The sequence below is a fragment of the Chamaea fasciata genome, unplaced genomic scaffold (assembly GCF_029207755.1).
Source record: "Chamaea fasciata isolate MVZ Bird 193981 ecotype frontalis unplaced genomic scaffold, bChaFas1.0.hap1 SCAF_1, whole genome shotgun sequence".
NCBI lineage: Eukaryota > Metazoa > Chordata > Aves > Passeriformes > Sylviidae > Chamaea > Chamaea fasciata.
The window spans coordinates 7,521,411-7,549,152 of record NW_027094086.1 but is presented as its reverse complement, the minus strand read 5'-3'; the positions used below and the strand labels follow the sequence as shown (position 1 = coordinate 7,549,152).

At 36.6% G+C, this 27,742-nt stretch overlaps 1 protein-coding gene across 1 annotated transcript in view; it reads right to left on the bottom strand.

Moving 5' to 3' along the window:
• Positions 1-346: 346 nt before the first annotated feature.
• The window catches only part of ZFAT (zinc finger and AT-hook domain containing), a 76,719-nt gene continuing 49,323 nt past the window's right edge, over positions 347-27,742 (bottom strand). The window contains exons 11-16 of the mRNA XM_066175578.1: positions 24,884-24,972; positions 22,087-22,225; positions 16,050-16,168; positions 14,509-14,635; positions 12,293-12,423; positions 347-1,516 (exon numbers count right to left, since the gene is read on the bottom strand). Coding sequence (XP_066031675.1) covers positions 1,277-1,516; positions 12,293-12,423; positions 14,509-14,635; positions 16,050-16,168; positions 22,087-22,225; positions 24,884-24,972 — 845 coding nt within the window. The 3' untranslated portion in view covers positions 347-1,276. The remainder of the gene's footprint in view (positions 1,517-12,292; positions 12,424-14,508; positions 14,636-16,049; positions 16,169-22,086; positions 22,226-24,883; positions 24,973-27,742) is intronic.

Here is a 27,742-nt window from a genome sequence, read left to right as displayed (position 1 = left end):
TGCCACAACAGGTTTGCACTCTGATTTTGTCAAGAGCATCAAGCAAACCCAGCAGACACAGAAGATGCTGAAAACCAACTCACTGCATTACATCCACTTAGTCAAAAGCTTTTTTCCACTTTTTTACCCAGGACACCCACAAGTAAGTTCAATCACATAGAAAGGTCTGCCTGTATTTCATGGTGGTACTTCCTTGATAAGAGACTACTAACTGGAGGAATAACTCGTCAGAGTCACTGCACACCAGCAGCTTTTAATTAGCTACGAAAGGGAAACCAACACTTAAGGAATTAAAGCATTAAAAGAAAACATGACAAATTTTTTATTTATTAATAATTTTTATAGCTCAAATTTAAAAATATTAAACCAGAAACAATTCATGAAGAAAAATCTGGAACTATATACATGCATAATTAAGAATATCTTGATTCTTGTCAATATTTACTTAGGCTTCTTTGTACAAACTTTTTCACATGGTCATATTTACAGGCATGTCTGTTTAAAACATATGAACATATATCTCTTATAGCATTTACAAATCTTTTGAATATTTTTTTTTCTTAAAAACAAAAGAATATTTCCTTGATTTGACAGTTTCGGTTTTACCTTTTGATACCAGACAGGTATTTATTCAGAGGGATAGAAACAGTTATCGTTATTCAAATAGCTAAGTAACAGTCATCCTACTGATACTCTTTTTTATCACATATGGCTTTAAATAACTCCCAAATTCAAAGTATCATCTCACAGGTATAAACTACAGTCCATCTGTGGTGTGTTTCTAACTAAAACTCAAGCCTTTGAGATCCACAACTCGGCAGACACTTTCCAGGCATGTTCTCAGAGCTAGAAGGCCCTTTTAATCACAGAAAAACAACACTGCTTCCAGCCAAGTCAAGAATATATGAAGTATGTATAAAATGGGATGTACGGGCTTTTCCAGACACTCTAGGTATCTTTGTAGATGGCTTTTATTATGGGATACCACAGCTTTGAACAGACAATATTTGTGTGAATTTACAGGAATCAAGTGAGAGATCTTCTAAGAAGGGGAAGAATACTTTTTCCTTAAAAGCTTGTTTTAGAAACAAAAAAGTCTGAGAAGGTTTTGCACATAGTATGTCTAAGTTACTGATACAATCCAACCAGTTAGATCGCTTCACAAATCAACTGAAAATCCATCAGCTTTCTTGCTTTTGGTTGGGACCAAAAAAAAAAAAACCCCAAACCTCTGGCTTTGGCCAATCAAGAAATCATCTCCTTTGAGCGCTGTTCTCTAGAGCTCCTGCACTGATTCCTCCACAGTTTGCTCCTCCACAGGCTGCACAGCTTCCTGGACATAGACGATGAATTCTGAAGCCTCCCCACCCTGGGTGTAGACAGTGACTGTCTCGATGCCCTCCACCTCGTCTGAGGACACCACCAGGTGATGCTGCTCCGCCAGCTCCACCGAGGCCTGCTGCAGCGTCTCCTGGATCATCAGCGTGTGGTTGGCTGACTGCTCCTCCTCCTTCACCTGAGGAGACAGGGGAGAGCTTACAGAAATTGCACCTTCCCAAGGAGTACCTGGCATTGTGATGATTAATGGAAGTACAGCACACAAATTAGCAATCACACGGTTTTGAAAGGAAATGTCAGTTTTGCAGAAAATGCGAGCACTTCTGATTAATGAGTGTGTAGCTAGGCAGAAAACTGAAAGCACCAACACAGCATCGCAGCTCCGTGCACAGAGAGCTGCAAAGTTTCAGGAACACTGGTCTTTGAGACAGCTTTAATCTCTCAGCAGTCACTCATTCAAAATTGCTTTTATTTAAATAAATCTAAATACAATCAATTCCTCTAATAGCACTGAGTTAAGAACCCATCCAAAACCATGTGAGAAAACATCTACTGTACCCACCTTTCTTTCTCTCCCTAAGTCAATGGCTGCTCATAGAAGTGCAAATTTCATTGTAAACCTTAAGGGATTTTATTAGAAAAATGTGAAATATAAACATCACTGAAATAGGTTCCTAAGGCCTACTGTTTGTGAGGCAGCAATGCTTACATTACTGAAAGGAGAGTGACAGAAACTAGTGAAAATAAAAGATTTTTTACTGAACATTTTGCTTCTTGTCAAAATTTAAAAAAGCAACAGTCTGATGTTGAATTCCAAATTCATACAGGTGCCTGTCAATTACTGAAATACAGTTCATACTAGAATGCAAAACCAAATCTTAATCCTCTACCAGACCCATATGAAATTCCTATGCAAAGTACTCCAGACAAGTATAAATAAATCAGAAAACTCTAAATCATGTGGAAGAAATGCATTGTCTCAAGTGTTAGTGATAAAATAATCTACTTTTAAGGAGAGAATGGAACAGCAATTTTTCAGTATGCAACACATGCAAAAACATTTGTTAAGGGAAGGTGTCCCTGCCCATGGCAGGAAGGTTAGAATGAGATGATGTTTAAGCTCCTTTCCAATCCAAACCATTCTGGGAATCTGTGGTTCCATTTGCAGGAGCACAGTGTGCTCTTGCAGCACTGAACTCCTAAATGATCTTAAAAAGAAAAGGTCAAAGTGTGGAGTCTAAGTTACAGAAGTTAGAAAGGGCTAATTTTTTTTTTTTTTTTTTTTTTTAGTTAGAAGCCGGCTCAAAAGTAAACAGCAACAGCACAATCAAATTCAAGTAAACATAATTAAGACCATTAATGCTGTTTAAGGGGGGAGAGGGAACAGAAGGGAAGAACTACAGTGAAGATTCCAAGGATTTGTTTGGTCCCTTAGAGACCAGCAAGAAGAAAAATAGCCTCTATATGTTTGTTTTCCTAATGCTCTCTTCTCTTTTTTCCCCTAAGCAACCATTCTCTTTGTCATACAGTGACTTTGCTTCTGACTTTTCTATTTTGTGTTTAAAATAACTGTCAGATTTCAGAGAACCACCAGCCCCTTAGGACTTCACTGCACTCTGAACTTTCACTCAGTTAAAAAGGCTATAGAAAGCTTTTTCTTGAACAATAACAAGTATATCCATGTGTTAAATTATCCAGAGGGTCCCAAGTCAGTATGGCCGTAATATACTAATGAATATTCGTGGATTTTATCTGGTGAAAGATTTAATATCTAAAGGGAATCTGGCCATTGTCACTGACCTTAATGCAACAGCACAGTCACACCCACTGATGCCCACTCTGGCTTTGTTGCACAGGATTCAGTTTATAGGGATAAAAAATATAGGAATGGAATGAAGTCCTTTACACATTCTGTTTCTTTTATCAAACATATAGTTTTAACAGCTCCTGCTGAAGTTCAAGCTCAACACCCTACACAAGTAGATGATGCTGGATATTTTTCTTGACACAGTAAAATTTGCAACCAGCCTAAGAAAGAACAATTTATGCTGTCTCAAAGCGCAGGTATCATAGAATCAAAGAGTCATAGAGTCATACAATGGTTTGTATTGATAGGGAGATGATCTAGTTCCAACCCCTCTGCCATGGCAGGGACACCTCCCACTGGGCCTATCCAGCTGGCCTCCTAAGGATGGGGCATCCACAACTTTTCTGCGCCATCTGTTCCCATGCCTCACTGTCCTCCGAGTAAAGAATTGCTTCCTAACATCTAATCTCTCTTCTCTTTGAGTTTATAAACAATCCCCCTTGTCCATTCCCCTATGTGTCACAAATCACTGTCTCTCTTTTTATAAGTCCCTTTCACCAACATACCCCTCACTAATGGAATTTGAGCCTCTCTTTGAAAAGCAAGGAGCTGAATCATGAAAAAAACCCCATAGCACTGTAAACTTCTATCTCTTACTGCACCTAATGCATCCTTTTTTTTTTTTTTAAATTATTAGAGAAACCGTAAATCTTACTGAAAGCAACAGAGCTTTAGTGAATTCAGACACCAAACTCCCTTTTCATAACTCTCATCTTTCCTGAGGGTACTCACTCCACTGTCAGCTCCTCTGTGGAAGTTAAGGACATACACAAGACCTACTAATGAATATTGCAACAGGCCACGAAAAGTCTAGTCACCATTGAATTCAGAAAGGAAGCTGCAGTTAAAAATGTTAGATAATTAGAACCTCACAGCTTGTTATGAATCAGCTCACAATTACAGCCCCTGATGCTAGAGATGCTCAAACAAATACAGAAATAGGAGTGTCTAAAATGTGGCCCTATAATTATGCAATATACACTAATCCCTCTTGTTTTAGTACACTACACGTAACCCTCTGACAACATGCCTCAGGCCAGAAAAATTACACTACATTTGCTAAGAGCTGCAAGAACGCACAACACAGTATGAGATGGATCTCACTGTTGTCACTCTAAATCAAAAACCATAAATCATTTTAAATATAGCCTTGTGAATGTACGTAAATAATGAAGAGAGGAAAATAAATAAACATAGTTGACACAAAAATGAAATGAAAGCAGAATCTCATCCAATTCAATAGAAGCAATCTAATACTTACTCAGTTTTATATCCTTTTGAAATGAAAATGGCCAATAAGGAAAGTTAATTTAAACTCCCTACCTGACTTTATCGATGTGGGTTTATTACCTTTGTCATGCAGGGTAAAGAAAATGAATGCCTTTATTTTTGGTGTTTCTAGCTTCCAGTATCATTTTTCGACAGCTATCTGTAATCCTTTTAGTTTGACAAATCACCACATTATTTGGAATATTTACATTTTAAATCAGTTCAATGTTTACATGCTTCTGCTTGGTTTCTATTAGATTGTTCCACAGGGAATAATCTCAAAATGTTAATTTACATCCTTCAAATTGATGAAACAGTGGGACAGCTGCCATCTGAATGAACGAAGTCACCACACTCAATTCTCTTTATTGGCTTCTAAAATTTTTTGAAGAGCAGCATCCACGACCTCTTTTCTGTTTGAGAGTCAGCTGAAAAGCATCTGTCTGCTTATCCTTCGTTAAAGAATGACAGCAAGGAGCTGAAGCCACACACAGCTGGCACATTAAATCAAGTCAGTACCTGCATAAATATTCTTTACTAACTAAATCTGTCTCTCCCAAAAGTCAATGGGACTTTCACAACCATGTTTTCATAAGAACCTCAACATCTCTAAATTTCAAATGTTCTTAATTTACATATCCGAGGACCATCCAAACACATGGAAGTATTCATAACAAATGGGTGTCTCTTAGAGGAATCTTGTCCTCTCAAAAACAAGAAAGACTTTTTAAATTTGAAATAAATGAATTCAAGCCATTAAGGAAAATATATTTCTTCCCTTTCCTGAAAAGGAGTAAAAAAAAAAATATTTGCAGTTAGATGCTAAAGCCTTTTCTTTACCCTAGAGCTCATTCTGTGAAATACTGTAATAGCTTCAATTTTATTTGAAGGCAGGAGGTCCATTGTGCTTAAAACTGTTTTGCTGGGCCTGTCCTCAAATCCTCAGTGGAATCTTTCCCTTGATTTCAGATTGAATGCTGCTTTTTAGTTTACTATGAAGCAGAAAAGTTAATCACAGAGATCTTTCAGATTTTCAAAACCTTACACTAGGCTGCAGATGCTCCTATTTATGTCATGAAACACCAGTGAGAAAATACACAAAATATCTGCAGAAAGGATTAAAATGAAAGCATTTTAGATCACAGAGCACCCGGATATGTGATGTGTCAGCTTACATTGGTGCCTACAAGTTTTGTTCAGTATCATTTGAATAATTTCAACTCTTTCTCAGTTCTGGTTTACATACAATTATATTGTGTGAAAAAAAACACACAGAAAACACCATAATTTGATCATCTGAATCTCTATAACAAGCTACAAAAGAAAGACAATCTGGTGCACAATGGTTTTGGAATAATAAAAGGGTTGAGTATGAAAGAGTTGCTTTGCATAAAAAAAAGGAAAAAAAAAACAGCAGGAAGACAAAAAAATCTTCATACTGTTGATGCAGATTTTTAAAAAGTTTTAGCAATTGGCCGGTTGAATATATCCCAACAGAGGGACAGTGGCTGGACATGGCACTCATCTGGCAAAATGCTGGATCACCCCACCTCCTTTTGAGGCAGAATGGCAATGCTGCCACTGTTTTTGGAGCTCTAACAGGACAATGATCTTGACTGAGATTTTATTGGTATGATGCAGAGATGAAAAAAACGCCTCAAAGGCTGAGGAAACAGGGTCTCATCCCCATCTGCCCCATTTAAAACCTTCCACTGCTGTTACTGTCACAGGAAGCATCAGATTGCTCTGTGCTCTAAAGCAACTAAAGAATTGACAATCAACATGTCTGTAACTCCATATACTGGCAAATTTTCTAAATGACCACCAGCACCCAACGTCCCATCAGGACCAATCCAAACCAGACTGAAATCCAAGGTATGCTGCTGAAGCACAATGTTCAGTAGCCTCTGATGTGACAACCATGCTAATAATAGGTATTTACTTTTAAAGATGTGCTATGCTATAAAATTATTTTCTGTGATCTGCTTTGAGCAGATGTGTAATTTTGGCTCTGCCTTCCTACTGCTGTCACTTTGAAGAAAGTGACTTACCATGGTAGGTTTTTACTGGAGTCTGAAGAGATCACAGAATAGAAGGATGAAAGGAACTAAAATAAAGGGTGAAACACATGGGAATCCAATATTTTCTGGTTATCTTCTGAAAAAGATCTGTTTAGCTGTTGTAATAGCTGATATACTTATTCTCCAGAACACATTACGTCTAGGTAAAAATAGGTTACTATCCTTTTCAGGAATAGATTTCACCTTTCACTTCAGCCTAAAGAAGTAGTAAAAATGTCAGTCCTGTCTCCTCCTTCTGAGTGGAAGGAAAAAAAAGAGAATTCAGTAGCCAACTACTGCTCTTTATTGTTAATATTTATGTAGTGCTTTGGATCAGGACCTGAATTATATCAGCTATGCTACTTGTAAAGAGTAGTTCATGTCCCAAACACCTTATAATTTCAACATAATTTCAGCATAAAACAAGAGAAAGTAAGCAGACATAGAAAAAGGGAGGTGAGAGAGTAAAACAAATGAGACAGTGGTAGTTCAGTGTGACAGGCATTAGTGTCAGTATACAACAGTCTATCCACAGATAATTGCTGTCATCCTATTTTTGACAAGTAATTGAGAGAAGACAATGAGGTACAAATTGCTCCTTATTAAAAATCCACACAACTAAGCACAACATAGAAGAAGGCAGTAGAAACTTGTTTGAAAAAAATAATATGCAATTAAATCTTCATGGACTAAGCAAAGGTAGGAGACAAAATCTTTACAGCCAATGAGAAATGGGACCCTATGTTGAAAAGAAGTAACAAACCCAGGAAAGGAAACAAGATTTTGTTTGATGTGGCAAAAAAAGGAACATCAAGTAAACAGGATAAGAGAGGGTGATGACAAGAAGAGGAAAGTAATCTTTGAGTTTTTTTCTAAAAGAATACAAAAGGGATAAAACAGTAACTGTGAATGTTAGAAAAAAGATTATCAGAGTTAACTGTAGCATAAAATAATGATGGCTTGGGCAACCATAGTAGCTAAAAGGTTGAAATGAGAAACCATATAGAAGTCATCATTCAGAACAAATTGGCACCATTTACGTATTCACCTGCAGGCAAGGCTCAAGAATGTTCCTGAGCAGGAAATCAGCTCTCTGGCTTGAAAAATAGGAAAGACATCCCACAGAGTTGAGAAATAAACTGGACTTCTGATGAAAAACTGTGCAGAAAGGCTGATATAATCATCTTAGTGATTGATAATAATGACTAGTGATTAAAACAAACTTCTCAGCCATCTTCAGAGTGAGCTAAAAGTGATGGTTCTAGAGCACACAAAGCCAGTGCAGTATCACAGGCCTAAAAATAGCAAATGACCAGCAAATTTGTCCATCACTATCTAAATGAAAAAACCCTGAAAAACAGATAACATGCACAATTTAACTGGTTACTATAGTGCATACCAATGTAAACTTTGGTTTGCAATCCAAAATTCTACTGCTCTGTAGTAGTAATTTGATGCAAAAATAAAAATTCATATTTGGACAGAGAACCCTTTCTATTCTTTGCGTCAAAGAGATCTGATATAAGAAAGAAATTGCATTTATGAAAAAATAAACGAATTACATCAGGTAGTATCTTGCTGCTATTAAACATTCCAGCTAGCAAACACTGGAAATGGAAGGGCAACAACTAGAAAAGAAACTAGAGCTGATGAACAGACACCAAGAAGAGGAAACACTTCTGATGTTCTGGTCAATGCAGTGAAGGATTCAGGAACTAAACGTTCAAGGATGTTCTTCATATATTGTGAAAGTGCAAGCATATGCCCTTTAAATATTGTTTCCTTGGAGAGTTACTTATAGCACTACACACTTAAAGAATATGTTGTTCTTAAAAAAAATAACATATCAGAGTTTTTCATTTCTGAGGGCAATGTTTCCTCACAAGAAATTCAGTATTTAAATCAAATAAATGTTTAACTTGGAAGAGACTTTTCTATGGAACAATTAACATCCTTGTTTGATATACACTCTAACTGAAAGAAACAACTAAACATCAAGGCAGTTTGTAGCGAAACACTATCTCTGTTCCACTTAACACACAGATTTTGTGCGAAAAACAAGTTTTTGAACACAGGCCTGCAGAAACTATAAATCAAGGGTGTGAGTGATACTGCCTGACTGTTTACGTTTGGCATGTAAGCCAGGAAAATAGTCCAACCCTATAAATAATGGATTGAGCAGCATCTTCTAGCAAAATAAACAAAAAACCAAATGAATCAATCTCCACCCTAAGGCACAAGGACAAAAGTCCACCTGTAACAGGACACAGAGAGCTGAATGTGTAGAAAGGAAAGTCTCTTGTTTTACCCTTCCTGTCCCTTCACCTTCCCATGTGCTTCTCCCACAAAACTCCTTTCTCCCCAGTCTCTTGCCTACATTCACCATCCACTATGAAGAGTATTTCTTGGCTTTTCTAAGCATTTATTAACCTCTTTCCTAGCTGTTCTTCAAACTTAGCATTCTTTCCTCGCTCCTTCTCCCCACCTTGCTACTTTTTTCATCTTTAAGCAGAGCAGAAAAACTCAAACGTCATGCTATGAAGAAATATCTTCATTAGCTCTTTCAAAAAGAGTTCCAGAGTGGATTCCTAGTAACTGAACAAGGATGGACTTCTCCTGCCATGCTGTGATCAAAGCTTCAAAAGGGATTTTTGCCAGTCTCAGATCATATAAACAAAAATTCACATTACCAACTTCCTTTTCTCAGGCATTTGGTGAGAAATATATATTACACTTCTTAACAGCTGCATATTTTCAGAGCTCACACGACTGGATTTATCCCAAATTAGAAAAAAATTAACTTTGATAACAGATTAGTATACTCACTCATGGGCAAGATTAAGATAAAATCATTTCAAGCTCCAGACACAGCCTTGGAAAGATCTCATACACGTGACACCAACAGAGCCAACAATGAATCCTATTCCAAGCATAATCCAAGCTAAGTAGGACTAAGTTTGCATTTTTGGGGTTTAGAATCATAAGTTGAATCCAAATTCTGTCTGGAATTGGTTACTGCTACATTGTCATAGCCTTTTCTTTAATATAACCATTTGTATAAACAAGGAATATGAAGTTTCCTAAGTTAGAACTGAAATTCTGTTCTCCACATGCAATTCAGGAGCTGTGAAGAGACAATCTGATCTTGATTTCACCTCCACTAAAATGTGTACTTATAATACAGTATACTTGCAGTAAGACTACAAGCAGAACAATAATTTAAAAGAAGAACCCCTCAAACATGGTATCATGTTAGCACACAGGTTAGGGAAGTGCTAAAGCAAGAGCACAGCAGCATTACTGAGAGATACAGCTGGATTTATACAAAATTTTACAGATAAAGTGTAAATAGGACTTTTATGAGCGAAAGTAAGGATGAGGTCAGCTGTGGGAGAAAGAAATTTCCAGGGAGGAAAGAGGAGACAAAATTAGGAACATCGTAGTGTAACATTTACAGCAAAAAATTCCTTTTAAAACATTCTTTAAATTTAGAATTAGAAGAAATTTCTTGGTGCAAATAGAGAAATATGAAGGAAGCTTTCAGGGGCTAGCTAAAAATGAAACATGAAAGTTAAAACTGATATAAGAAATGGGTAATGTATGTCCTTAGAGCAAAAGAAAAAAACCAAACAGCATAAAAATCAGGACAACTACAATAAATGTTCAGGAAAAAAAAATGGACCTAAGTTGCTAAGCAAGGACGCAGTGAGGCCATTAAAGAACAGGAGTGGAAATTCAGTGACAGATGATGTCAATATATTGTTGACACCCTGAATGAATTCTTTGTCTTACAATCCACAAGAGAAGCTGAAGGTCACAGAAGAAAGTGTAGAATACATTTTCCAGTAGGAAAGTGAAATATGAACATATTTAAAGGTCACCTCAAGGTTAACAATTAGGAAGCTCTGATAATTAAAATCCCACCAAGTCATAGATACAAATGACGGATATCCCACAGAAAGCAACTCAGTATTGAAGAAAGAACCCAACAGTTTCGAATAGGGGAGGATTAATGTCAAGTTAAGAACATTTAAAGACTTCTTTCCCTCAGATTAAAATTGGGTGTGCCTGTAATCCTGGAGCAATTTTCTGGTGGGATGACAAGAGCTGGAAATTAACTACAGTTGTATAACAGATCAGATTATGATAAAAAACCGATTTATATAGATAAAAGATTCTAAAGGGAAGGGGAAAGGGAGCATTAAAACAAAAGCAGCAAATAGATTCTGTGCTCTGAGAATTCAATATTTCATTTGATATAGAAGTGGTGCTTGTAAGAGTTTGATATCAGACCAGTGAGAGTCAAAAGAAGTGATTAAGGCTTAGCAGTCTGCAAACTCAAAAGGCAAGAAATATGGATTGAAAAGTGAAGAAGAAAATTAATTTGGAATACAAATATTTACTTAGAAAAAGTTACCAGTAAATTCAGAGGGTGCAAAAAGGAACTTAATAGATTTTATGATGATTCAGATATTGATCAGAGTTAACACCTTTACATTTAAAGTTTAACACTCAGATATCAAAACATTCTCTAGGCAGTTCTACTTCAGCAGCCACTTTCTCCTATACCTTTAGTACAATAGCCTCAAAAGATGAATTGCTTTAGGGAAGAACTAATTTCAATAATATTGACAAACACCAATTGCTAAAACTGCATTCAACCCCTAAAGAGGTCATCTCTGTAGCACAGCATGCATGTTGGTAGTGGCTATACTATAAAAATTGTTTTGAAACTTGCACATAATTGGACCACACTGTCTCTCCTCTTTAATGACTGAATTTGAATGAAATGTGGGTATGTTATTCTACAGAAAAGTCCTAAACTCTTACATAGTTTCTAGTCAAAATACCTGTTAAGTATTGCAAAGGAACATCTGAAAATGCTCTGACTTCAAATTCTGCCTTATCTCTGTGACATTCGGGCAGCAAACTTAGGAATTATCCAAGAACTTCACAGACCATGAACTTCACACTTCTATGGAGCTCTCATGAACTCAATGTTCAAAACACTACAAAAAATGCTTAACTTAGAAGTTAGTTTTAGCACTCAGAATAATCAGTTCTGGTTCATTTAAATAAAAGGAGTTACTTGAAGTCTTTGGGAAGTTAAAGCTTCTCATGTACTTTTCTTCCCTCACCTGTCAACCACTGAGTGCAGAGACCCCAGAGAATCAGTGGGGAAAGGGATAAGCAAAGAGCTGTGCTGAAAGAGAAGGAACAAGCAGAGTTTAAAGAACACTGAGAGAAGAATGAAAAATGGCAGCAACAAAGTTATCAGACATCTGTGAGGAAAAAATACTGAGCAAAAGTCTTGATGTTTGAACTCAATAGGCCCTCAAATTGAAAATTATTTCCTTTTCCTTGCTGCACCTAGGACCACCTGGATCTTTTAGAGGACAATGGCACCAAGAGTCTGCACAAAATGTTATTTTATAAAGCCTGAAAACACTTGCTAGTAAAAAAGCTGTATTTTCACATATATACCTACATACACATACACTGTATGTGTTATTCATCCATAGTTTATATATTATATGCATTTTTAGATGTATAAAGATCCATGTGTATGTATGTGTAAACATGTACGTGTGTGGGCATGTAAACACACATACACACAACACCCAGTGAAAAATTAGGAAAAATTCTCCATGTGTCTTGAATGATCATTTAAAATTTATCCCTTGCAAAGTAACACTCATTTCACAATGAATACATGAAAATTCAATGTGGCTGGTTTAGAGAAGAAAAGAGATCTTACCTGCTTCACCACTGTCACCGTGCCAGGAGCCATGGTGACGACAGAAGCCACTGCAGTGGCATCGTGGGATTCCGAGCCCAACTCAATGATCTGCTGCAGGATGTTCACAGCTGTTGGATCCAGTCTTTCACCTTGTCAGAAAGACAGCAGCCATAAGATCACCACAGTAGGACAGTTCAGAGGCTATGGGAATCCAAGTAGCACAGCCCTGACTCGCAGTGCTGTTGGTACAATTCAAAAAGCTCAAGAATGTGACACTTTAATAGCAGATCTATGGCAGGGAAGTATTCACAAAACAAATTTGCCAGGGAATACATGAACCAGCAAAAAAAGCCACACTGATCACTTCTATGCCTATTTGACAGAGATCTAAAAGAATGTATTGAATAAAGAAGTAACAGCCACAAGTCATAGCAGGAACTGCAAATTAGGAAGCTGCAAGACTTTACAAATCCAAATGTGTATTTACCAGACATTCATCTTACACAGAACCTACTTGTATACTTATAACCATAATAGCCATTAGCATTTTAGAAACCTGTGTTTACCATCTGTCTGGTCCTCTGCAGTACCCCTCAACCTAAATGAAGTAGTTTTATCACTAACCTGATGAAGGGAAAGGTTAATTGCTTGGGAAAACTCATACTGATTATTTTATAAACACTGGATCAGAACATGTCTATCCTTTTTAAAAAATTCTCTGATGTGTGTAGCCCTGCCAAAGGAAAGGGATGTTTACAAAAAACCCCCAAACAAAACATTTATAGTTGTACTCTCACTTCTCACAAGGTGTGAAAGACCTGAATGCAGAAAAATGCATTTTGTTATGCAGGAATACAAATTCCCACCAATGGCACACCATTCCTACATGCCCATTGTAAGCACGAGGGAGATTGACAGGGAAAGAAACTGTCAGGGACATGTAAGGCTGCCTTATATTTGCTTTAATCACTGTCAGAGATAGAAAAGAGATAGCAAATGGAATAAATGTAATTTCGTTACTTAAACTCTTTCAAACTGAGGTTGATACTGTGATAGTAGTCTAGGTCAGATAATTTAATTTAAAATAGAAAAGAGTTATATTTCACTAATTATGTAGGAAACAAACGTATCTGAGTACAGAAAGAAAGTTTTGCTTGCTTTCGGTTATTTTTTTTTTTAATTACAAAACTGTCTTTAGACAAGATACTATTGTTTTCATACTAAGAGGGAATATGCTGGAAGATTATCTGAAGTTGGATGCTCTAAGAAGATTACTCAAAAAACTATAGCCTCATGCTGAAAATAAAGACTGCTATGTACAGTACATTCCATGACAATATTTATTTTAATTTAGATGTATAGAAGATTAAGGAAAGTTCTCAAGAAGTTTTCAATTGTTCAGAATTTCCCCTCATTAAAATAATATAGAGAGACTGGTAATGTAATTTAATTGCAACATGCTTGGAAAATCTGTAAAAACTGAGAGTTTTTGACATGTATCTGTATTGTGAACTATAAAGACCACAGGGGTAAACAATTGTAAAATGCTGTCATCAGATAACCAGGGCATTTATTTATATGTATTAAAAAACCCCCAAACAACATAAGAACACCTACTCTAGTCTCTGGTGTTTTAACACTCTCAGAAATCTGGGCATTTTTTTCTTTTCCCCCCTTTTTTATTTTTTTTATTTTTTTTTTTTATTTCCCACTTTGCAGACATTATCTAATGCTACTCTTCTCCTTCTCAACCTGATACAGAGTAGCTCACTTAGTTTTGTGTACCGTCAAAATTGAGATTGTTAGTGCTGTCCTGGGAACGTGGTAAATGAGCTATTTCACCATGTCACTCCTGCAGTCTTGCTGACTACAGCCAGAGAGAGAGAAAAATAATAGCCAGAGAATTGTCATTAGATACACACCATCTACTCTGCCAAGATAGCTAATTTCACAGTATATTTAATAATATAGGCAGGAAATTCCACACAGCTAATAATAAAGTGTAAAACAGGAAGTGGTAAGTATTAATGACTTCAGGATATAGAAATTCATAATGAATTATAATTTCTCATTTATACTTAAAGAAAATATAGCCCCCCAGAAGTAAGTTCTGGGTGACTTTATTTAATAATTTTTAATAGGAGATCACAAGAGTTCATATATTGCCCAGTACACTCAAAAGAATAAGATATTTTGGAAAAAAAGCTGTTCCAACCTAGAAAAAGGTAACTTACTGTTCTCAGAAGTGTATCTGAGGTTCTGTAATGCAGCCACAGCAGCTTGAGTGCCCTGAACATCTTCTCCAGCCTCTGTGATATGGAGATACTGAGTGGATGCTTCTTCGGAAATTTCGGCAGTTAACTTGGAAACAGAACCCAGCCATGGCATGAATAATCTCATTTCAGTGATTTAACAACAATTAAGAATGAGTTTGGACAACAAACACTGTAACAAGAGCTATACTGGGTGAAACAGAATTCAGGAGTACTACATGGGAGACAGGATAATCATCCCACTGTGTTCTTCTAGATTCTACTTCAGAAGTTGTTTTAAGGATGCTAAGTTATCCTGACCTTATTTCTGTTGCACAGTTTTCCTAGAACTCACAACAGACTTGTATTGTACCAGGGTTTAGCAAAGACCTTTTGAGCAAAAAGAATTTATAATGCAGATCTGCTAAAACACCTCAGAAGCTTGGAAATAAAAAGCATTTTGTTTCAGAAAAGTTACCCTTTCCACAAACTATGTTCGTTTTTTTTTTTTAAAGACAAGCTGTCAGTATATATTCCTCCTCTGATGGGACTCTTTTTTATAGTCAGTTCAGCAACAGAGACATTCTTGCATCCAGCATGTCCCCTTATGTTTTCAGCTTTGGGCAGCTACAGGGAAAGTGCATAGAGAATCATTTGGAATATGGATACAAGATTCCGAAGGGCCACATTTTAAAATGGTTGTCCTGTGTTCTTTGAACAGCTGTCCAAATAGAACCTACTCCAGTATTTTTCAAGGACTCTTCCTTCTGTGGATACTCAATAACTGTTAGACAAGACCTGCAGGTCAGCTCTCCCAAATTAGGCATTAGATTTGTGATGGGGGCCTGAAATTCAGCAGAAGAGACCTAAAACTGTGGGGGTCAGCCAGCTGCAGTTGACTCCTGGCTTTTTTTCCTCTCACTGGACTTCAAAATCAGTCTGCTCAGACAGTGGAAGACACTCTGCTGGCCAACCATAATTTTTTAATAAAAATGTCTAAATCTGTCATTTTCCCATGGATTCTGCATCTCCAGGATTGAAGTTGAAAACATGGAACATATGAGAAGAGAAGACTTACTCTGCCTAATGTAATTTGTTCAGCTGATCAATTAAAAAATTCAGTTTTCTAGATTCTAGCCTTCTCTGGCCATAGACAAAAGTTTTTTTCTGCAGCTTTACTCATCTTACAGTTAAAACCAGTGAACATTCATCATATTAAAAAATGCAGTAAGTTTTTCAATTTCACATTTTTTTGCTAAAGCTTTCACCTTTTTGCTGCAAATAGAGGACTAGAATCCTAAAATGCAAAAATAAGCATTTACAAGGTTGTTAACCCTACCATATATTAAAATTTAACAGACATAGCAAGGCATGCATTCAAACAAAGGTAAGATCCCATGACCTTCTGATCTTAAATAAAGTCAGAACCACTTTTTTTTTTACACTTCTTATTTTTATCCTTACTTTTCTCCTCAGAATTTAAAAAAAATCTTAGAGTCAAAGCCATTGTTATTTTGCTTTACCTCCCATTTGGTCTCCCCATCACTCTCCACTAACTTCATTCCATGCTTGTTTTTAAGATGTCTGTTGAACTCCCATTTTGTACCATACACAAAGCTGCAAACAGGACACTTAATGCCACCTACAAGGAAACACAAATAAATTCTTTGAGTTATTTTCATATAAATTCTTTTTCAATGCAGTAACATTCTGTTTAATTTGACCCCATGCCATGTAACTGCAAAATATTTTCCTTTAGCCATTTATCCAACATGAAATATGTTAATATTTAATGTACACATCAGTGGCATAATTTATAATATTAAGCTATATTAATAATTAATTAATATTTAGTAATATTTTTAAAATGTGTCTTCTCGAAGACAGCTGTTCTAGTTCTCTCAAGTTTCAAAAAAAAAAATAGTTTGGGTTTTTTTACATTAACAAAGTGAACTAGGAAGAGTTAACAATGTAATATCCTCTTCACCCAAATATCTTTGCTCTTGAGATTCATGCTAACACGCAAACTGTAAATAAAGTTTTCTGTCTACAAAACAATGTATAGCATGAATGTATGTACAGCATTACAGGTAAAATGATGTACAGCATTACAGATAAAAAACTAAGTATGATGAAATAATGAGAATCCAATTTTTTATACAAGATTAAAGAGCTTTTACTTCTTTTGCTTATGAAAGTCATTTGGTCAAACGTCAGATCTCATTTGCTTGTAATTATGCAAATAAGGGTTTCTCTTTTTCTCCTCTCCATTGACTAAAGAGAACATGAATAACCTGCCTGGGATAAACTGTTGCATTAGGTGACCCAGAACTCACTGTAACAAATCTAATGGCTGGGGAAGTGCCTTATGCCATTGCAGGAACTGAGCTACCACATGTCTGACTCCACATCATCCTGGCAAAACACGATTCTCACCCATCACGTTCAAAGGTATCAAAAAGACCCACAGAAGGTGGTTGTAAGCCAAGACCCGGTTGCACAGTCCTTTATGAACAAGGTGATTAGAAAAAACTTCCTATTTTACATTCATGGAAAGCTACCATATGGCAACCAGGTGAAAAGAAGCAAAATTTTTATTTTGATAAAACAGAACGTAACTACACCCAGTCTCTAGGGTATTTCACTGACAATAACTGTTACCATACTAACCCTCCTCTTTGCTAAGTCTTTACCAAACTTCACTGTTAGAGCAGATGCTCAATATTCCATCTCTAAGCAAAACTGAAGCAGTATTACTAAGGGAAATGCCAAAACTTCAGATTAGATCAGATTAGATTAGCTAATATTATCAGTTACAGAAAATGAAATTACACATTAATTTCACACCAATCTGGAGTATTAGGGGAAACATTGCTGTGAAACAGTGAACACTTTTCTGCATTACTTTGATACCAAAACAATTATAACAACACACCTGGTAAATTAAATCTGTGACTTTTGTCATTATGACTTTAATTAAACAACAAGTAATAGAAGCATGGAATTTAACTGATAATAAATAACTCCATATAAGTGACTTGATATGGAAGCTCAGAAAAATTATTTTCTAGATAATTCCTTAGAATAATGGGCAACATACCACGAAATTCAACGAATTACACGTCTTTACTACTTTCAATAACAAAACTGATGTTTGTAACAAAATACTGTAGGTAGATCTTACATAGCTCCACAACTTTCTTCCACTGACATGTGCTCTTTTTTATTTATTGGCCTAAAATCTCCACAAGACAATTCTCATTTTCGTATAAGGAAAGCAGGTGATGACAGCTGTAAACCAGAACACTGAGGCCACAGCTGGATCCTCATGTATGCCCTGCACAAGTAGCTGCACAAACACAAACAAAAATCTGTCTCTCAGACACATAAACAAAATGTTTATGGATGGGAAGGAGTATCAGTGAGGAGAAAAGAAACAAATTTGAGAAAAATTGTATGTGACTTGCTCAGCACAAAGCAAATGGAACTACAAATAAGCCATCAAATGCGCACACAGACAGGGCCTTGCAGAAAAACTAGAGGGTAATGCATAATATTCTTGCCCCCTTTGCAGAATATATCAAATTCTTATGCTATTTATTTTCCTTTATTACTTTATAATACTAAAATAAATGCCAGATTGCAGACTTCTACTTAAACAAAGAAACACACACACACACCCTGCAAAATCCCAAGCATTTCTCTGATCCTGGGTGATTCCAATTTCTACCACAAGCCCAGAAATTAAATACTGCTGTCTATCCTTGGCAATGCAGTTGCTCCAACAAACACAGTCCCTCTTCTGTGAATCATTCATTTATTTATAAGCTCATTCTAGGAATCTTGAGTACAGTCCAGCAGTCTACATCCATATAAATATTTTCAATTAAATTTATTTGCAGTGCCTGCAATGCAGTCAAAAACCAGCTGAGAGTAGAAGAGATGAGCAAGTATGAGGCAATTCACTCTGGGCTCAGTGGGTAACTTAAAACAAGCAGAATACAATACAAATAGACATAGACAGCTTTTATTAGATATTAATCTTTGTTACTTTCCCCTCTCAATTTCTTTTCAAGCCTCTTTGTTTGCTAGTACGCTCTCCTTTTCCTTCTCATCTATATTCCCTTCATTTCAAAGGATTTGTTTAATATCAGGCCTGAAAGGTCTTCTTCCTTTATATGAATACATGAATAATTTTCCAAAATTGCTTTTCAGATCTATGAATAGAGTAAATTGAAACTAAACAGAAGCTAGTCAGACAGCAAGGTGCAACTTCTGGCCCAAGCAGCTCAGAAACACACAGACTCATCCAAAGATTTGGCTAGGAAGGGACCATAAAGATCATCTTGTTCCGACCCCCCCCGCCCACTGGTAGGGACACCTTCAACTAGTCCAGGTTGCTCAGGGTCCCATCCAACCTGGCTTTGAGCACTTCCAGGAATGGGGCATCCACAATCTATCTGGGTAACTTCTTCCAGTACCTCACAGTAAATTTCTTCCTACCATTTATTTCTTTGTATGACACCCAGGTGTCATATATGACAAATATGACTTATTTGTCATACTGCATAATGTGTCCACAGTAATCTGTTTGTGCTGAGTGAACCAAATACAGATGACATTCTGATTTCCAAATCAGGAAAACTTTTATTAACTTCAATAGGATCCATGATTATCACTTCCAAATGCAACTGTCTCCCACAAGGAACAATTCTTCACCCAGTGAGATGCCAAAACACTGAGAAAAAAAATGATGTTTCTATAGCATGATAAGGAATCTCTGGTCTTGCTTTGAGCCCAGGTGCAAGATCCATCTGATACATCACAGAACAGGAAATTGAGTTGGCAAAGGAAGCTGCATATGGGAAAATTATACCTATTAATACAGCTTTCTTCACTACAGAACCCTGAGAAGAGACTGACTTCACAGCTCCTCCATGGATTTGATGCCTCATTACTACTCTAAAATGTCTGAATTTTCCACAGGTGAATGTGGGAAACAGGCACAGCACTGCTGTCAGCACAGGCAATATAAATGCTGTGCAAGGAGAGGAAAAGAAAGAAGCATGCCAGAGATGGAAAGAACAGAATAAGCTGCTTCAGTTGTAAGGGACCTAAAAGGACCACCTAGTCCAACTGCCTAATCAATTCAGGGATAACCAAAAATTAAACCTGTTGTTAAAGGCATTGCTCAAATACCCCTTAAATACTGACATTGGGGCATTGATCACTGCTCTGGGAAGCCTGTTCCACTGTTTGATGACCCTCTCAGTAAATAAATGCTTCCAAATTCCCAGTCTAAGCCTGCCAGGCATGGTTTTGAACCATTCCAACATGTTCTATCAATGGATCCCAAGGAGAAGACCTCAGCAGCTCCCTCTCCCCTTCCCCCCTCAGGAAGCTGTTATAGAGCAATGAGGTTGCCCCCCAGCCTTCTACAAACTAGACAACCCCAGAGCCCTCAGGTGCTCCTCACAGGACATGTCTTCCAGCCCCATCACCATCTTTATTTCCCCTCTGGATACAGTCATGAACCTTCACATCCTTGCCTGGTGGATCCCAGCCCTGCACTCAGGGCTCCAACGCTGAGCACAGCAGGAAAATTCTCTCTTTTTCCTGCTGGTCATGCTGTGTTTAATGCACCCCAGGGTGGGATTTGCCTACTGGGCTGCCAGGGCTCACTGCTGGCTCCTGGAGAGCTGCTGCCAACCAGATCACTGTCTGCAGGGCTGATCTCCCCACTTAGACTAGAGCCAGGCATTACTCCATCCTAGGGGCAGAAGCTGACATTCGAATTTCTTTAATTTCATCCTGCCAATTTTTCTAATGTGGTGTGAAAAGGATATCCATCACAGAAAAAAAGTTAAAGACTCTTCTCTCTTATCTCACTCCAGTGTCTCCATTTTAAGGCTACTCGTGCATCTCAACAACTTTACTGTTCTTTTGTTTCAGTGGAAAAGAATTATTTTCAGAACTGCATTTATCTGGCTCCCAAAGGGGAAGCAAAGCCTAATCAGTGTAAGATTAATTTTCTTTGTTCCGAACATTCCAAGTATGATCCCTAATTTATACTAGGAGAATTCATTCTCTCATATCTATTCCTAAGAGTGGCTACAGACAAATGATTCCTTGCAGTGCTCAGATATTTGGCAAGTTAAACAAAGCTCCCTGTAGTGAAGAGCTCTTCCTTAATCTGGCTGACTACAAAATAGAGGCTCTGAGTACTGACCAAGCAAATATTACTTTCTTAAAACAACTGCAGGTTTCCCATGGACTTATACTGCTTGAGAAAATAATCATAAAATTATATTATGTATTCCTACCCTGTTACCGATATTTACATTTACAATTATTTGGGTTTTTTTGACAAAAGGAAACAAAGAAATGTTATATAAAACCAACACAGACTCAGATTACTTATTGTAGTTACACATTTTCCACTTTTAGAGCAAGTTTAAAGGGAGAGTCTCAGACTGAGTTATCTTTCTCTGTGTCATGATTTCAGTATTTTAATATGGATTAATGCCTTCAGTAGATAAATTTTATGTGTTAGATTAATGATTTGTAAGTAACATTTAGAAATAATGTAACCTTAGAAGAATTACATTTAATTCATTATCTGATACAACAGCATTATTTTGGTCTCTATTCTTCTTCAACAAAATCAGAAACGGAAGATTCCAAAAGATGAAACTGTTGGCAGTTTTTATTAAAAATAGGGAAAATACTTTCTAAATTACGAGTAACAAAGAAGAAAACATAATTTTATCAAGAATTAAAATATTTTCCACACAATTTAATATTTAATCTGGCTTTCTCCTCTTCTTGCTCCATATTCCTCACACCAGGCACTAGAACTGAAGGAGCTTTACACCCAAAATTGTACCTGACTGTATATTCAGTTGTTTGCTTTGGTTCATCTACCCTGTGTAACAGTAAAACTACTTTTGAGAGTCAGACAAATCTTAAATTAGACTGTTAAGATTTCTGTTATAATTGTAATAAATTCTTGGCTTACTTCACAGACCAGGTGCGCTTTCTTTGCCCATAAACAAGATTCTGAGCATTAACAATTCCTAACCTGTTTTACCTGTACTCTCTTTTCTCCCCAGATTTTTCTAGTGGGGGAATATTTTGCTGCCATTTACGCTTCAGTCTCTTTCCTTATGTTTGCTCAACCTTACCTCAAGTTCAACCTTGCAGAATTGTCACAGAAATTTATCAGCAGAACGTTAGAAATTTATCATTCATTTCAACATACAATGATACTTGACTTGCAAAAAAAGACAAGTGTAAATGATAAATGTATGCAACAACACATAGCACAGGCAAGGTCAAACAAAACTTTGGTTCCCACACCCTTTAAAACCAAGAACAAATGATGCTGAATGAAGGGTAAAAGGTGGCCATTTCAGAATTACAAAAAGGAATAATGATTTATCATATAACACCCAGTAAACTGAAGAACACATACTGCACAAAAGTTTATCTTCACACCAAATTTGCTTCAGCAAAAAAAAAAAACAACAAGCCAACAAATCATATACAGTGGAGATGTACCTTGTTGGATAAGAGCTTCAGCTGCAGGCTCCCCAGACCCTGCATTGACATACTCTTCATTAGGATGCTTTCTGTTGTAATGCCTCTTCAGGGAACCAGATATATTGCAGGAATAGTGGCAATGTGCACAGCGGAAGGGCTGGGAGCAAAAAGCAAAATGTTGGACCATATTTGCTCACCTGTTCAGGATACAGGTCTAAGTTGCAATGTTTTGAGCCCAAGAAACCATGTTCATTTCTGGATTGGGTATCTTTTAAGGAAACCCTCAAAAACTCAAAATAAATTAAAGTTGCAACTAAACATTAACTAAATTTGGTACTTTTGATTATGCGCAAGACAGCAAGTATCCTCACTATTATAAAGTTATTACCAAGTCTTTGTACTTCAGTAAATTGTGTGTTTTCATACTTGATAACAGGTCTGACCATGTGGAGAATCTCCACTATGAAAAGACTCAGCTGCTGTGAGCTTTGGTGTGAAAAAGGGCAGAAAGAAAACTAAATAACTGAAAGTACAACATGATTATACAGCCAATCTAATTTAACAGGTTTTCTTTTCCTTTTTTCCTTTCCTTTCCTTTCCTTTCCTTTCCTTTCCTTTCCTTTCCTTTCCTTTCCTTTCCTTTCCTTTCCTTTCCTTTCCTTTCCTTTCCTTTCCTTTCCTTTCCTTTCCTTTCCTTTCCTTTCCTTTCCTTTCCTTTCCTTTCCTTTCCTTTCCTTTCCTTTCCTTTCCTTTCCTTTCCTTTCCTTTCCTTTCCTTTCCTTTCCTTTCCTTTCCTTTCCCTCTTCCCTTTTCTTTCACCTTTCCCTGGCATCTGCATTTCTCTGACCATTTGGTAAGCTGATTTTGGCAACTAAATTAATTATTTCTTTTAAGAATATGTCTCTCTTCAACAGACAGAAAAAAAAATTCCTAAAGGCAAAAAAATTAGAAAAACAAACATTTGATCTTAAAGTTAACCTTTGATAGTAACTTTCTGACTGAGATGCATCACAGTTACAGGAAGTTTGACACAACCATTAGGTCATGTAAAAGCATGCAGACATTGACTGAAATCCTTGGGTTAGAGTCAAGAACCTCAGAATAGGATGGAAAATGTTTCATGCACAGCAGCCCCACCTAAAGCTCCCTAGAAGAAAATGGTTGGTACAGAAATGTTCATCTAGGAGCTGAATTTAAAGCACAGAAATGTCTGCAGTCAGGGTACATTGATTAGAATACTCTCCTAAGCTCATTGCTCATGATCTTCCTTCAGGCTCCAAACAGCAAAAATAAGGAAGAAAAGTGATGTTCAGACTCCCTTAACCTTATGCTTCACAGGGTACTGTAACATTCAGCTACTCAATATTTCAGAGACGCATACTCTCTTTCTATTGCTGAAACTGTCATGTTTTAAAGAAAAAAATCCAGACAGAGTGTTGTGCTCTTGTAGCACTCACTTGTGCAAGTCATGCATGTTACCTGCTATTGGACAGCAAGATTGCAAATTCATGGAGCTGGGAAATATGATGGATTAAAGGATCATTAGGTCACGTAAGTGGTGACATTTCTCTGAGTTTGATAAGCATGCAAACAACTGAACTAGAAGGAGGCAAACATTTTTTGAACTCCTTTAAACAAATACTCCTGATTGATCTAATCCAGTGTTCAGTTCTCTTGAAGATGTCTTGAATTGCCAGACTTATGTGTAGGCAGATCCCAAGGTCAGAACCAGCTACATTTCAAGAACTGCACTGCGAGTACATTCATCACTTTAGCCATCAAAAAAAGAAAATTATGTCTTTTTAATAACAGAAGAACTTTTTAAAAAGTTAACTGTCTTAAGTCTGGAGCAAAACCACATACTTAAGACAGAAAAATTATTTGTTCAAAACGTATCATCTCTTTAGATGACTTGTTTTGTCTTCCAAAACTTAAACTGTCATTGAAAAGTTTAAACTGCTTGCCTTATGGTACTTGATAAGAATGCCTGCAGTGTACTCCTTATAGAAGTAAAATGATCTGTTAGATAATGAAAGATGCTACATATGAAAATAGTAGGATGTTTTCAATAAGAAATATGCTCACTGTTAAAATAAAGCCTCACATTAAAATGAAGATTTTTCATAAGTAAAAAATACTGTCTTTTCTGGAAAAGGAACCAGTCTAACTCCTATTTACTGAATATAAGATTTCACAATACCTTACATTAGGACCTATCACATTGAGAACCAGTGTGAAATAAAAACATTGTTCTAATGTTTTTAGAAATAAAAACATACTACCATTTATTAAAATAAACTGTATCTCTACTCTAAAGACATCATAAAAACATTAACAATTTTCAAAACTCTTTCCAATGCATATTTCAAATAAATGGAGTGTTTTAAAATTAATTCTCTTCAATTTTCTTCAAGTATATGAACTCATCTATAATACAAGAGACTGGCAAATTTCAGGGAAAATTAAGGTGGCTAATAAACAGTGATACAGGGGATTTGCTTTGATACCTCCCTAGGACATTTTAAGGTACATCTTAGATTCACACACTCAAGGAGTGACAATAAAACCCAATACATTTGTTTCATATTGCAACATACAAATATTTTATTCAAGTAAAACTATCAATTACAAACTGGTCATGAACAAAATAACCTTATCTCAAAAATCTGAATATAAGGTCAAAATTTCCAAAATATTAAAATGTTTATATACCATTAATTGTCATCAACCAAGAAAATCTGCCAGTTTTAATACTGTTATCTAAAGTTCTGTGTATTTCCTAATAACTTTAAGCATGATTTATATGTTTTCTTACCTTGAAAGAGACGTGTTGTTCCATATGACGCAGAAGCTGTGGTTTCTGGGCAGCTGTATAGTCACACACTGTGCATTTAAACTGCTTTCCTGAAATGGCAATAGGAAATAGAGTAATATTTTCTCTTTAAGTTCAGAAAACTACTGATTCTATTTCCTCATAAAGATAAATTCCAAAATGCTAAGAATGAACAATACAAGAAGCCTGGCACTTGCTCTGCAAAATTTTGGTTAAATAGAGGTAAGAGCAGAATAAGGGAGGAAAAAAGGCTTGAGTGTAATCTTTAAATTATAAGCATTCAATGCTCTGGATTCTCCTGGGATAGTCACTTGGGAAAGAAGAAAATGAATTGTTACAGTGCACTCGAAATGGAAGAAGGAAATCCATTATTTACAACTGCAGGCACAGCTACTTTGCGGTTTGTAAAGCACACTTGGAAATCCTTAAAACACCGATGTTTGATCATGTTCACATGGGTTTAGTTATTTCTGTCCCAAGCACTGAATTGCTATGATTCAAATACATTTTCCCATCAAAGCAGTCTCTCTCACTAAACTATTATTTCCCTTATGATTTAAATGAACACAATTTCCTTCCTTTTATTCTCTGGGTTTCACACTCTCCTTATTTTGCCTCTAAGATTCTATCAGTCCTGCTACCTCCAGCCAAATTAAAAGGTGCATTAAATACAGTAAGACTTCATTCCTGAATTAAATGTGCATGGCTGGCAAATTGTATTTGACTGATATGGAATAAGGATATGCTAAAAACTACCCCAAAAGTAAAAGAACCAAAAGGTAAAGTAGAAGCAGAATAGATGATATTCTGCATTATCGCAAAGAGATGGGGTTTCTTTAGATTCCAGATGCTGGTGAAGAAGGTAAAAGCATTTTATTTTAAGTGTGAAAGTTTCTATAAAACATGGCTAAGAAGAACCTTTTGCTATCTAAATAAAATAATGGAAATCAGGCTTTCTAGTTTACTTCTAACCACAAACAGTAATGACCCTGGACTACAGAATTGCTTTCTGTCATGTCTGAAGTCGCAGGGGAAACCTCAAAATAATAAAAGGAGTCGGCAGAGCAAACGCAGGTCCAACAAATATGATTACTACTACATTTCTCCCCTATTCTGTGTAAGATGGCAGGTTTTATACACTCTATATTGTTTACACTTTTAGATACCTTCTCATTGGTACACGACACAGGAAAGAATGCAAACACCTATTGCTTAATAAACTGCTTAAGGTAGCTACTATGTCCACACCAATTACTATACTTGTTAACTGCTACGAAATCCTTTGACCCTTGAAACACCTTAAGAGAATATTTCTACACATGACACACACACTGCACTAATTTCTGTCTGCGCCACAACCTCACAGGCTTCAGTGTCACGGCCCAGAGGCCTAGCATATTGCTCAGTCTGGATGATTCAAGTACAACTCATCTCCTACACATGTCACTCTTGAGAAGTCTGTCTTTTGGAAAAGAATAAATCAGACACAAAACTACTTCATATTCCACAACTTAAACTGACCTTGCAGGGCTCTGATATTTGAACAAAAATTGCTTGGATTCATAAGTCAGGAAGACAAGACTCATAAACAGTGAAACAGCTTTCAAATTCACTTATTTGTGAAAAAACTGAAGTACACTAGATGTGTGCTGCTAAGAACTTCTGCAGTGCTGTCACTACAGGAAGGGACACTGGACAAAGAGAAACTGTCACTCAAGAGGCTGAAAGTTCTCTGACAAACCACATTCCTGATGACAAATTTCCTCTTCTTTCATCACAAGTGTTTGAAATGCATGAAAAGTTTGCTGGGGTGGCCTCAGTGATAAAAATTACTTAAGACTCCACAGACAGTGAGATCCTGCTTCACTGGAGCCAATGGTAAAACTCACCTTCCAAAGGTACTGGAAATTTCCTGGAACAGTTTTGGAAGTGAGAAAAGCAAGGCAAAAGAGCCTAAGTCTTGGATTTATTTGTACCAGTCAAAAACGGAGGTTCACCAGAAAGGAACAGAGTCATGGAATGGTTTGGGTTGGAAGGGACCTTAAAGGTCATCTTGTTCCAACCCCCATCATCCCTTTGATGGGCTGGGACACCTTCCACTAGAAGTCACTGGAGGTATTTGGGAAGATGATGAGTTTGAAGCCAGATAAAGACAGCCCCTGGTAACAACAATACCTCTAGAGCCAAGGCTTCAGCCTGACCTAGCAGTAACTTATAAAAGAACACAATTCCTCACAGGGATTTAAATGTTTAAAGCCAACTTCACACTTTTAAAGCCAATCCAGACACGGCTAGATCCTGCTCAAGTATTGTGCTTTCTTGACAACACCAAATTTCAAAGCAGCCTCAGATAAACTGCAGTAATAACTTACACACATATAGATTTGTTCAAGAAATCTAACACACAGGTGAAAACAAATTCAACTTTCCTTGTTAAATTTCACATTTTATCATGCCAGAAGGTGAAAACAAAACAGAAAAGTTTTGAAATGAAACCCCATAAAGTGACTTTTTTACAGGCCATGGAAAGAGACCTTTTTATTTTTCTTTATAGACTGATCATGCTTGAAATTTACTTCTCATTCAAATACAACAACTTGCCTCCTTCTCCTAGCCAGGAATCAGCTGAAGTTTGTATTTGGTAAGTAAAATCTCGATTCTCATATATGAAGTTTAGATGCATGTGCCAGACCTATTTGTTACTGATCAAGTTATTTCAAAATACTGGAAAATACTTTTCCAGTAACAAGTGATTTACTAATACACAGCATTTCTGCAATAACTTTGGTAAAAACACAATAACTATACATATATACATTCCTGTAAGATGTAGCATATTGA